Consider the following 12,093-nt stretch of genomic DNA (forward strand, 5'->3'; position numbering starts at 1 on the left):
GGGTCTCTCCCTCAGCTCCATCAAGGTTCAGGTAGCGGCACTATCGTGCTATGGACCCAGGAGAGGTGGCAAGACTATCGCCAAGCACCCTGATGTTTCTCGTTTCCTGCAAGGCGTCAAGCATATTCGTCCGCCACTAAAGTGGCCTATACCCTTCTGGAACCTTAATCTGGTTCTGGATTTCCTTGCGGGATCCACCTTCCGACCCCTTCGGGGCTTGTCTCTACGGTCTCTAACCCTGAAGTTGGTATTCCTGCTGGCCGTATGCTCCGCACGCCGCGTCTCTGAACTACAGGCGCTGTCCTGCCGTGACCCCTTTCTACGTATCACTTCGGAGTCTATCCATCTTCGGACGGTTCCCTCCTTTCTCCCTAAAGTGGTTTCACAGTTTCATCTTAACCAAACCATATCCTTGCCTACCACGGTAGGTTTGAAGAAATCTGAAGAAGGCCGTTTATTACGCCATCTCGACCTCGGCAGATTGCTGCCCAGGTATCTGACAATGACTCAAGACCTGCGGAAGACAGACCATCTGTTCGTCCTACACAGCGGGAAGAAGCAAGGTGAAGCGGCCTCTCGGCCCACCATTGCCCGCTGGATTAAAGACGTGGTCAGAGCCGCCTACGTGGCGGCTGGGAAGGCTCCGCCTCTACAGGTTAAGGCTCATTCTACCAGAGCCCAAGCGGCGTCTTGGGCTGAATCCCGGATGCTGTCACCGGCGGACATCTGTAAAGCGGCGACATGGTCCTCCCTCCATACCTTTTCTCGGTTCTACCGTCTGGATGTCCAGGCCAGGGAGGACTCGGCCTTTGCGAGGGCGGTACTGCATGGTCCTCAGGCAGCCTCCCGCCCAGGCGGGGTGTAAAGCTTTGGTACATCCCATTTGTCCTGAGTCCATCTGGCTACACGCCAGGAAATGTTCAGATTACTTACCTGGTAATCTTGTTTTCCTTAGTGTAGACAGATGGACTCAGCATCCCGCCCAGCTGCCTGTGTCCATGGGTTTCACTGATTCCGGGTACGCCTTTGACTTTTGTGTTCCTAAGAGCGTACACTCTGCCTATATCCACGCCTTCCGGTTGGGAAGGCTGGCGGTCTCCGGCCACTGTCAATTGGTCAGGGGAGGCCTGTTTTCACTTTTTTCTTTACTTTTCATTGAGCGTCAGTACACACATCCCTAACAGCTTTTGCAAGGAAGATTACTGAACAGCTGCGCTTCCTGTGGGGATATATACACGCCCCTGTGCTGACGTCAGATCCGTCTCCAACTGCTAGCACGCGGATACTATCCCATTTGTCCTGAGTCCATCTGTCTACACTAAGGAAAACAAGATTACCAGGTAAGTAATCTGAACATTTTACCTGCAGAAATGAGCTTTTTAAAAGTTGTCCTCCCTATATGCCTCTGTGTGTAACTTTATCCGCAGTGAGAAAAGGCATTCTGGAGGCAGGATTTGCATCTACATGTATACTTTTGAATTATTAAATTAGCAGGCATAAAATGTGTGCGGCAGGTTTTTCTGGGATAATTTTCCAAGTGAAAGCACGCGCGTACTTTTCACTTTGAAATTTGGCACAAAAGTCTGTGGGTAAAATGTACCTGCAGATTTTGTAGTTATTCAGCCAGTTTAAAATTACCCCCATACACTGAGAGGTTTGCTCGTCTGTTCCCCATAGTTACCAGCGCTCCCTGGACAAGATGTTGGAGCTTGCTGGGAGACACGGGAACCGCTACAATGTGATCGTGGCAAGCCACAACGAAGAGTCTGTAATTCATGCAGTGCGGAGGTGAGATGGAGAGATGGTGATTACTTGTGTGGTGCAGTGGGGGAACTCTGCAATTTATGGAGGATAAAAAAAGGTTGGGATCCAGCTGAGCTGGCGTGAAACTCCCAGCTTCTAATTTATCTCCTCTCTATTTTAGGATGCATGAGCTGCATATCCCTCAGGATGGAGGAGCCGTATGCTTTGGGCAACTGCTGGGCATGTGTGACCAAGTCTCCCTCACTCTGGGTACAGAAAGATTCCCTGTATCTTTCTCTTCTTCCATTGGAAAAGCCTCTTCTGTCCTAATAGTTCTGAAAATCCTCAACTGCAGTCCTCTCCTTTTACTCCTGCATCATCCCCCTCTATTTTTGCAATTTTAAAATGACTCGATGTCTCTGTTTCTCTCGCTGTGCCTCTATCCTCCCTCTTCAGTCAGTGCATGTGGAATGCTCGTGTTTCCATTACTCGATGTCTCTCTTTCTCTCGCTGTGCCTCTATCCTCCCTCTTCAGGGAATGCTCGTGTTTCCATTACTCCATCTCTCTCTTTCTCTCGCTGTGCCTCTATCCTCCCTCTTCAGGGAATGCTCGTGTTTCCATTACTCCATCTCTCTCTTTCTCTCGCTGTGCCTCTATCCTCCCTCTTCAGTCAGGGCATGTGCAATGCTCATGTTTACACCTCTTGTCTCTTTAGGACAAGCTGGCTATGCAGTCTATAAATCCATCCCATATGGCTCTGTGGATGATGTTATTCCATACCTGGTCCGCCGGGCTCAGGAAAACCAGACTGTGTTGCAGGGGATCCGCAAGGAGAGAGATCTACTGCGCAGGGAGCTGAGGCGCAGGATCTTCCGAAGGAGCTAGGGCCTGGTTCCCCTCCGCATATAATCAAAGCCCTTTGCTTAGCAATGCTCTCCTTTCATTTCTCACCCTTTTTTCAGGACCCTGTTCCTCAGCTGTGTGCTCCTTTCTCCCATCTCTCAACTCTCTGTTTAAATCCTGCTCCTCATTCATGCTCTCCTCACCCACACCTCTCTCTCTCTTTCTATTATTCTGTCCTCTCATCTTTTACCCACTGCTTTCCTCTCCTCTCTCTCTCCACCTCCTCAGACCCTTCTCCTCAGCTCTCTTCTCCTCTCCACCTCCTCCTCAGCATCTGCTCCCTGACAATTCTTTTCCTCTGCATCTTCTATTAATCACAACTGGGCACTTCTTCACAAATCTTTCCTAGTGGTGTCAGCCAGGACTAGACTGACTAACTCTTTCTGCATTGAAACATCTTAAGCCTGCTAAATAAAAATGCCTCAAAATGTTTGTCTTTTTATGAGATGTGTATTTGTAGCGACAAATACACCGACACAAACAAATATATATCTAATTCTTCTTTTTTTTTTCCCCCCCAACTGCCTGCATAGCAATCAATGAAGGGAAATTAATGGCAGGATCTTCTCCCTTTGTCTTTTTACAAATTTCTTTAATCCCCTCTTCAGCCATGACAAAAAAAAAGTAGAACACTCTGATTTTTTGCAAAGGTTACCTAGACATTTCAGTAACTTCTTTTTTTCTTTCTAATGGAATATATTTCTCCAACCACTTCAACTGTGTTATAGTAGTGCGGGGAGGGTGGGTGTCTACGGATATCCATTTAATTAAAAGTACTTTTTCTTGCCACAGAGATTTTATCAAGGCATCGTTCTCAAACAATCCACCAATATGCAACAGTAGAAATCAAATCTGATATTCCACAATCATTTCAATAATTCCTTTCATTTCCTCCCAGAAGACCTGCATTAGAGAGGATCCTTCACAGGAGACCTGCCATACTTGAAGCATGCTCCCAAAGCTCTCTTGTGCATACTCCAAAACCTTTCCAGGGTGAAACAAAAGCATGACAGTAATTTTAAATTGAGTTTCTCTAATGGACACAGAGAGAGAGAGCTCTGTCCCCTTCTCTCTCAGCCCAGTGTGCCCAGCATCTTGCTCCCATTTAATCGGAGCTCGTATTAAAGAGCCTATTATAGGTCTTGGAGATAAATGTAAATGTCTCCATTGGAGCCGGTAAGCATTTCCCCCAATGTTGCAGTGAGCTGCGGCGATGGGAGGGAAGGGATCTGTATAAGGGCATACTTAGGGATTTGTGTAGCAAATTGTTTCATTTTTAAATAAATAAATTATTTATTTATACAGTTTTTATATACCGTTGCACAGAACAAGTTCCATCGCTATGGTTTACATTAATTCATATTATAAAACACGATAAAAGGAATAAAATGAAACACTACACTATCAGTTAAGATCAAATTAAAATAGGAATTAAATTAATATTAAAAGATAAGAGCAGATTAAGAACACGAAGAACTTAAAAAAAAAAAAGTTTGATTCTTCACCCTGCTTTTATCAATGTTCAAAATTGCAAAAAAAAAAAAAAAAAAAGTGCATCCAAATCTGTTACCCTTCAAACAAAAAACAAAAAAACTTGTCTCTTCCTATCTCAAAAAAACAACATATCCAAACCAGATATAAAACTGGATTCCCATGAACTGGGGAAATAAAAGCTGTGTCTGTTTCCAATAAATAGCAATATAGAGTGGAAAAAAGGTACCAACCCAATAATTATAGTTCATGAAAGAAGGGAGGTATAAAGTATGACGTCCACAAAAAATAATCTTGACAAGCATTGCAGCTTAATATCAAATGATAAAATTGATTAAAGTCTGTAAAGCTGATGATAAATTTAACTCGCGTAGAATCCCAAGAGAAAGCTCTCTGTCCCTAACACAAGCCGGGAATTGCAAGGTGCTGAGTCGAGTGGGAGCGGATTGGGAGGGAACTTTCCTACTCCCCTATCTACTCTCCCTCCCTCCTCTCCGATCCCTTAACACTGCCTACCTTTTATTTTTATTTATTTCAGAACTTACGCCAGCTGGCAGACTGCCGGCACGCAATCCCCCAGCACAGCGGCAAATGGCCACTGTATTGACTGCCTCTAGCTCCACCCCTCCCCACCCCCTGGACCGCCCCCTAGCTCATATGCGTAACCCCCGGATTTTACGACCGCAGAGGGGTTTGAAAATTTGGCCGTAAAGGCTTTATGCGGATGCACTGCTTGTCACCATAGGTGTTAATGTCCCGTTTACATTTAGTGTCTGCCTTTTTGTTTTGATTCCCAGATTGCGCCCCCTTGATACAGCACTGTGAGCCATGGCTCGGGTCAGGAATTGAGAGTTTCTCTTGGACTTCTATGCTGAGCGATTCAAATTTATTATAAACATTATGGATTTGAATAGATTGATTATTAAACTGCAGTACGTCTCATGATATTTTCGGTGGATAGTTATACTTTTTATCTCCTCTCTTTATTGAAAATAGTTCAAACACAATTTTCCAATTTGGTCCCATAATTTCTGAGCTCGACTGCTACTCCTGTGTAATTGTGGTTCTCCTACTTTTTATTCTATATAATAAAGTAGAGGACTTTACTGGCCTAGGACTCTGTATCACATTGGGCTTCCCCATCCCTCTTAACATAGAACATGATGGTAGGTAAAAACCATACAGCCCATCTAGTCTGGCAATCCACATCTGTTCAACATTATAGTCCCTTCCTATCCCTCAGCGATCCTCTATGCCTGTCTCATGCTTTCTTAAATTCTGATATAGTCCTTGTCTACACTACTGCCACAGGAACTCTGTTCCAAGTGTCCACCACCTTTTCTGTAAATAAATATTTCCTTAGATTATGCTTTAGCCTAACCCCTTTCACCCTATGATGACATGTGCTAGAGCCTCCTTTCCATTGAAAGAGGCTGCTTCCTGTGCATTTATTCCTTGGAGATGATTAAATGTCTCTCTCATATCTCATGTTTTCCTCTGTTCCTCCATGTTATAATGTATAGATCTTTAAGTCTATCCCAATATGCTTATTGATGAAGACTGTTGACCATTTTAGTAGCTGCCCTCTACCTGCCTATTTGGTTTATATTTTTTTTTTTGAGAGGTGGCCTCCTGAATTACACACACTCTACTCCAAATAAGGTCTCACCAGCAACTTATACAGAGGGATTTAGGATGCAAAAACCCAAGGGAGAAGTACAGTATTGGAGGTGAAATACGTCTAAGCATGAAAGGAGCAGGATCTGGGGGGATTGTATCTGATAATTTTAAGGTGGCCCAACAACTAAAGTGACAGTAAAAGCCAGAAAAATTCTTGGCTGCATAGGGAGAGGAGTGGTCAGTAGAAAGTGGGAGGTGATATTGTGCCTGTATAGTCCCTGGTGAGACCTCACTTGGAATACTGTGTACAATGCTGGAGCCTGTACCTGCAAAAGGATATAAACAGGTTGGAGCTGGTTCAGAGGGTGGCTACTAAATGTTCAGTGGTCTTTGTTCTAAAGCATATGGGGAAAGACTTAAAGATCTAAACATGTGCACCCTGGAGGAAAGGCAAGAGAGGGGAGATATAATAGAGACATATAAATATCTCTCAGGTTTCCATGCATAGGAGGTTAGCTTCTTTCAACGGAAAGGGGGGTCTAGAATGAGGGGTCAAGGGATCAGGGTGAAAAGGGGTAGATTCAGGAGTAATCCTAGAAAATATTTCTTTAGCGAGCGGTTGGTGGATGCATGGAACAGTTTCTCTGGGGACGTGGTAAAGACAAAAACAGTACTGAATTCAAGAAAGTATGGGCTAAACACAGGCTATATCTGAGAGAATAATGGGAATTGTAAAGCTAAATGAGTTGGATGGATGGACAGACTGGATAGGCTACATGGTCTTTTTCTACTGTCATGTTCCTATGGGAGCAGCAGTGCATTGGGCCATGCCCTTATCCTCTGCTGGCCAGGCCGATGGTTGCTTTCAACTGCTGGCCACACCTCTTCAGGGAGTAAGAGAGGCTGGCTGTGGAGAATGGATGGTGGAGGGGGGGAGGTTGGGTGAAATAGGAGAGACTGGGGGATAAATGGTTAGGAGAAAGGAATATGGGGAAGGGGCTGGGGAGATGGGAAGCTAGGGTAGAGAGACTGGGGAATTGGGGTTTGTGAGTAAGAGGCTGGCTGGGGTGTGTTTGGCAGCTGCGATGGGGCCAATAAACGAAATGGGGTGGGAAAGGTGATAGGGTAGGAATTGTGGGTTGGGATGTAAGGGGGAGCAGCGCTGAAGCCAGACGAAGGATGCTCCTCTCCCCCAGTTCTCCTTCCACTCCCTTCCCACCTCCCCAGCCTTGATCTTCCATTCCTGATCCCCTCTTCCCTCCTCTACCTTTCTTATTTAACACATACACACTTACAACATACACATCTTGTAAACTCACTAGTGTAAGATTTGTCCAGAATTTAAGATTAGCTAACAGTGACTCTCAACCCAATCCTCAAGAACCACCAGGTCAGTCTGTTTTTTTAGAATTTCACAGGAAATATATCTTGCAGATTCATTGTTGATACCTTGAAAATCATATTGGCTAAGGTGTACTAAAGAACCAAGTTGAGAACCACTGCACGATGAAACTTTAAGCAATAATAAAGTGAATGCTAAAATTAATAATTCATGTCAAAAACATGGCACAAAATGGCATTTGTCTTCCATTGAGTCAGTGAAAGCATAGAGAATTGACACACAAAGTTGTAAAGTAATTATAATCTTGCACTGATTCCGACTAATCTTATAACTCCCTGACAACTTTAATTCTTAGTGTCCTGTGCCAAATTTCATCCTAATCCCTTCAGTACAGGGGCAGACTGACAGTGATCTGGTCCCCTGGGCACTAAAGGCCATTAGTCCCTAACCATCCATCCGAGGCTAGGGGAGAGTGCTGTGGACCCTTGGACACTGCCCTACTAGGCAAATCGTCAGTCTGAGTTGCAATGTGTAGGGAGACCTCCCATTTTGATGTACCCTGTTTGAACTTGGTATCTCTATAAGAGGTGCTGGGTGGAGAGACCACCCTATGTTTTGTGCTAACCATGTTGAGAAAGTGTTCTTTAGATTTGTGATGCAGTACCTGTAAGATCAGTGGATGGTGGCTATAGGAGTGATAGTGTATGAAATAGATAATATGAAGGCATGGAATGTCACCTTCAGTGTTTTGGATTCTGTGATTGGATGTTAAAGGGAGGTTAGGGAGGAGTTTTGCCTTTTCTCTCCTGCCCTTGTCAGTATAGGGTGGGATAGAAGGACCTCCAGATATGTGATAGACTAGTGTAAGCCCGTGGGCTGGGAGGCCCAGAGACCTTCCAAGAGGAGTGGAGACCCTGCAGTGAGGCTCTCCCCCTCAAGAGGAGAGACCTCAGCTGGTGTACCCCCCTCCCCCCTTTGAAAAGACTGGGACCGGTATGGTGAATTAGAAAGGCCAGTGGAAGGAGGGTGGAGTGGTGTTTCTGCTCCTCCCTAGGAATTGCCCAAAGAGCTGAAGAGCAGGTATGTGCAGAGGTGTCTGAGGAGCCTTGCACTACTGAATGGTAATGAGGAGACTGAAGGGAAAAGGTGCAGGATAATAAGAGGTGAGCTTAGCCATATTTGAAATGTGATATTGATTCTGGTCCCAATTGGATGAGAATTATGTTAGGGATATGTGGTGAGAAAACCCAACCCTGCTAGGCTGAGGGAAAGGAGAACCAGCTGCCTCCTCTGGGCAGCAGTAGTGGTGATATTCAGGGTGTATCTTCTAGGTCCTTAAACTTGCTAATTGTGGTTTACATGTTAAGGAAACCCTTAATGTTGACGAGCTGGATGTTCCAGAACAATAAATGTACTATGGTTATTGGAATTTGGATACCATGTGTCAGCATCTGCTATTTTGCTAGCCCTAGGCTGTGGATGGCCTCAGCTACACATGGAGAAGAGTGAAAAGGACCTCCTCCTTGTGCTAACAGTAAATTGGAGACCCGCTGCCGTTTCATGGATTTACAGGCAGGGGTCCCACATAACAAAATGGGAAGGGATGACCCTTACACAATGAGGAATTCCCACTCCCATCATTTTATGTGCCCTAGCAAGGAGATTAATTTACATATGCATAACACCATTAACCATAGCCACTCGTGTTCTAGGACACCGTGTGTAAAATATATGAAGAAGCATTTCTGGAAAAGCAATAGTAGACAGGGAGCACAGAATTTTTCCTTGAGCCAGTAATCCAGCAAAACCGAAGCACTGCTTCTTAAAATTGGGGTGAAAGAGCAGCATCTCCCATGGGATTGTGTGATGAATGATGGCAAGGGTCGTAGGACATTTGGTTTGATGTAACTTTAATTATAATGCATTGTATTTAAATTTTAACAATCCTAATTTTATAATTTTTTTATGGGGGAGGATGGAGCTAAAAGGATTCTAGGGAAGACAATAGGCTGGGCATACAAAATAAGGAAAGCATGGGAAGAGGACTAAAGCCATCCTTAACAGAACGTATGGGCATAACCTTTATGGAGAGTTAGTTTTTACCATAAGCAAGTTGCTGGGCAGACTGGATCAACCATTTGGTCTTTATCTGCTGTCATCCTGTTACTAAGTTAAAGCAATAGGTAAAAAGCAGGGAGCCCCTGCCGCTTTCTCAATGGTGGGTATCCTAGTTGATGTCAACCCTGCAGGAACCGAAACGTAGTGAGGCTTTGGTGCAATGTCCTCCAGTCCCGAGCTGTATGTGCCCGCCCTTTCTAGCTGGAGAAGCTTGTAAATGCCGGCAAGTCTCCCTCACTGGCCCTTTAAGGGGGGCGGGGGGGGGGGGGTGGCTCCCGGCTCCGCCTCTTACAAAAGTTCGGGGCTTTGGAAGGAGCGCAAAGCTTGATTTAGTAAGGCAGCGTGCTGAGGCTGCAGAAAGTTAAACGTTCGCATTGCATAGCCATTATTTATTACCCTGCCAGGGACGCATAGCGGAACAGCTCCGGAGGAAGGCGTTCCCCACACCCTGAGTCAGTGAGAGGTGGGCTCAGATCCCTCTCCAGCTGACTGGGAAAGCAGCGCCGGCCATGGAGAGCGCAGGGTGAGTGTCCCGTCCCGGAACCGCGCAGGCGCACTTCGGCCAAATTCAGGGCCCCAGGCAGAGAGTGGAGAGAGAAAGCCTTAATGAATCCTTCAGCTCCTAGATAGGGCTGGGGAGAGGGCTCTTGAAGCTCGGGTGCGTTCTCTCTGTCAGAGAGACTATAATGCTGGCCACATTGTCAGCGTTATAGAAAAAGAAAACTTTTTACAGCGCGGCATATGGCACTATATAAACCTAATCGTGGCTCATGCAGTGTTGTGCATGATCAGGACCATCTAACGATAACTGTACCCCATGCAAGGCTGCTCTTATTGTCAGTGCTCTATAAAAAAAAAATACCTTGTACAGTACTGCGTGTGCTATATAAAACAATTATATTTTCACAGTGCCGTACATATAATTAGAACTATATAAAAATAATTATATCTGCTGCAATATAAGGGCTGGATTTATAGCTGGTGTGCCTCGGGGATGGGGAGAGGGCTCTTGAAGCTCAGGTGCGTTCTCTGTGGCCTTGAGGCTGCCTTCTTTCCTTGCAAAGTCCTCTCCTGTAGCTCTTTCCTGGGTTCTCTTTCTCCCCCCCACCTCCCCCCTCCCCCTCTTCCCTTGGGGCCCCTTCCTGGGTTATTTCTCTTCTATTCCTCTCTGCTCCCGTCTCATCTCATTTGATGCAGGGACATTAGGTGTGAAATTCCATGTAGGCCCTATGAACCTGTGAACACTCACGGGCCCTGCAGCAGCCCCACCGCCACCACCTCCCAAATGAGCTTCTATTACCAGGGTACCCCACGCAAAGGGCTACTGCAGGGCATATTGGTGGATCCCAGCTCACAGGTCCAGCACTGAATTTTCTTCCTGTTATCCCTGCTGCGGAAGCTGCTACTCGAAGATGGGATGGGGCTGGTGTAGCACCTCTAGGCCGGGCCTAGCCCACCTAATGGAAAATTAGGCCCTGGCTGCACCTGCTGACTGTGCTGTATGTGCAGTTTTGTTCAGAAGTTCACTTACCCCAGGCGGAATTTGCAAGATGTGTAGCATTTTAAGAAAATATGAGTGATCGGACAAAACACGCCTTTTATTTTTAATGTGTTTCAAATTAAATTATTTTATGCTTCACAGAATAGTACAGTCATTAAAGGAACCAGTCTTCCATCTCCCACTGCCAGCTTGCAACAGCATTTTGCTTCTGTGATTCCTGAGGCCACCCAGGAATCACAGAATTTAACTCCATGGTTGGTTGACTTTGCCCCCTTACCAACGCTTGCTTTCTACGGCAATCGTCCTCCGTCAGGCACATGAGATACTCAGGCCAGTGCTATACTGACGGGCTAAAAATGTGCCTCCAAACTGGACACGCTTTTTATTAACACGTGCACATCCCCCTCTCCTGGGCACTCGATGACACAGGCAAATGAGCCGCTGCGCTATAAAGGACGCGCTACAGATAACTTGTGCGTCCCTAGTGCATCCATGGCATTGGGCGCCCAGGGAAGTTGCTGTGTGTGGGTTAGGAAAATGGATGCTCGATTTTATGGGTTTGCCTAACCCATGCACGGCCCAGGAGCAGGTGTTTAAAGCATACTGCGCTCAAGGGCTCACAAAAAGCCCCCCAAAAAAATCCTGCTTTCTGAAATTCCTCCTATTAGTATTGATGCAACACAGCAGGAGGAACCACAGAAAGCAGCATCCCCAAGTTCTGGCCCGATTGAATGTGTGAATAAATTTAATATTAAGTGTTGAGCACTTAATTTATTCACTCCACTTACTGCCGATTGATCCATTCACTGATAAGTGACAAGGACACTGATAAGCCTGACAACTGCAGTGGAGAAAGGGCTTCCTGGTATGAAAAGAAAAGCTATTGGTAGAGCGAGGAGCCTGAGCAACACCAGAGTCACCACGGCTGAAGAGCAGAGGCTAGCCTGAGGAAGTGAGAAGAAACGGAAGAATAAAGCCTGACCCTTGAGCAGGGCTTCCGAAACTCAGTCTGGTGATCCCACAACTAGCTGCTGTACAGGGGGGACATGACATGACATGATGAAGGCTTCTGTTCTAGGCCTCCACCTGCTGGCGAATGAGGCTTGCTGTTGAAGAAAATGGCTTCTGGATGGCAGATAGGCTGTTTGTCCTCTTCAGATGACAATGAAAGGGGAAAACAGGCTCAAAAGCATCCATCGCAAAGTGGATTAAGGAGGCAGTCACCTCTGCTTATAGTGCAAAAGGCAGAAGGGCCCCGGAGGGGCTGCGTGTACGTCATGAAGGCACAAGCCTTGTGGGTGGAGCAGAGATTAGTCCCTCCACAGGACAGATGCAGGGCAGGCACATAGGCTTATTTAAAGTTATTTGTCAAGC

General features: G+C 46.0%; 2 protein-coding genes across 3 annotated transcripts in view; both read left to right on the forward strand.

Annotated features, from left to right (window-relative positions):
* Positions 1–3,087, forward strand: part of PRODH2 (proline dehydrogenase 2) — a 47,535-nt gene extending 44,448 nt beyond the window's left edge. For both annotated transcript variants that reach the window (XM_029607073.1, XM_029607071.1), the window contains exons 10-12: positions 1,678–1,788; positions 1,925–2,013; positions 2,460–3,087. In XM_029607073.1, coding sequence (XP_029462933.1) covers positions 1,678–1,788; positions 1,925–2,013; positions 2,460–2,629 — 370 coding nt within the window. In that variant the 3' untranslated portion in view covers positions 2,630–3,087. The remainder of the gene's footprint in view (positions 1–1,677; positions 1,789–1,924; positions 2,014–2,459) is intronic.
* Positions 3,088–9,504: 6,417 nt separating this feature from the next.
* Positions 9,505–12,093, forward strand: part of LOC115094239 (protein ADP-ribosylarginine hydrolase-like) — a 32,444-nt gene continuing 29,855 nt past the window's right edge. Inside the window, exon 1 of the mRNA XM_029607074.1 lies at positions 9,505–9,741. Within this exon, the coding sequence (XP_029462934.1) occupies positions 9,728–9,741 (14 nt within the window). The 5' untranslated portion in view covers positions 9,505–9,727. The remainder of the gene's footprint in view (positions 9,742–12,093) is intronic.

Source organism: Rhinatrema bivittatum, chromosome 6 (assembly GCF_901001135.1).
Source record: "Rhinatrema bivittatum chromosome 6, aRhiBiv1.1, whole genome shotgun sequence".
NCBI lineage: Eukaryota > Metazoa > Chordata > Amphibia > Gymnophiona > Rhinatrematidae > Rhinatrema > Rhinatrema bivittatum.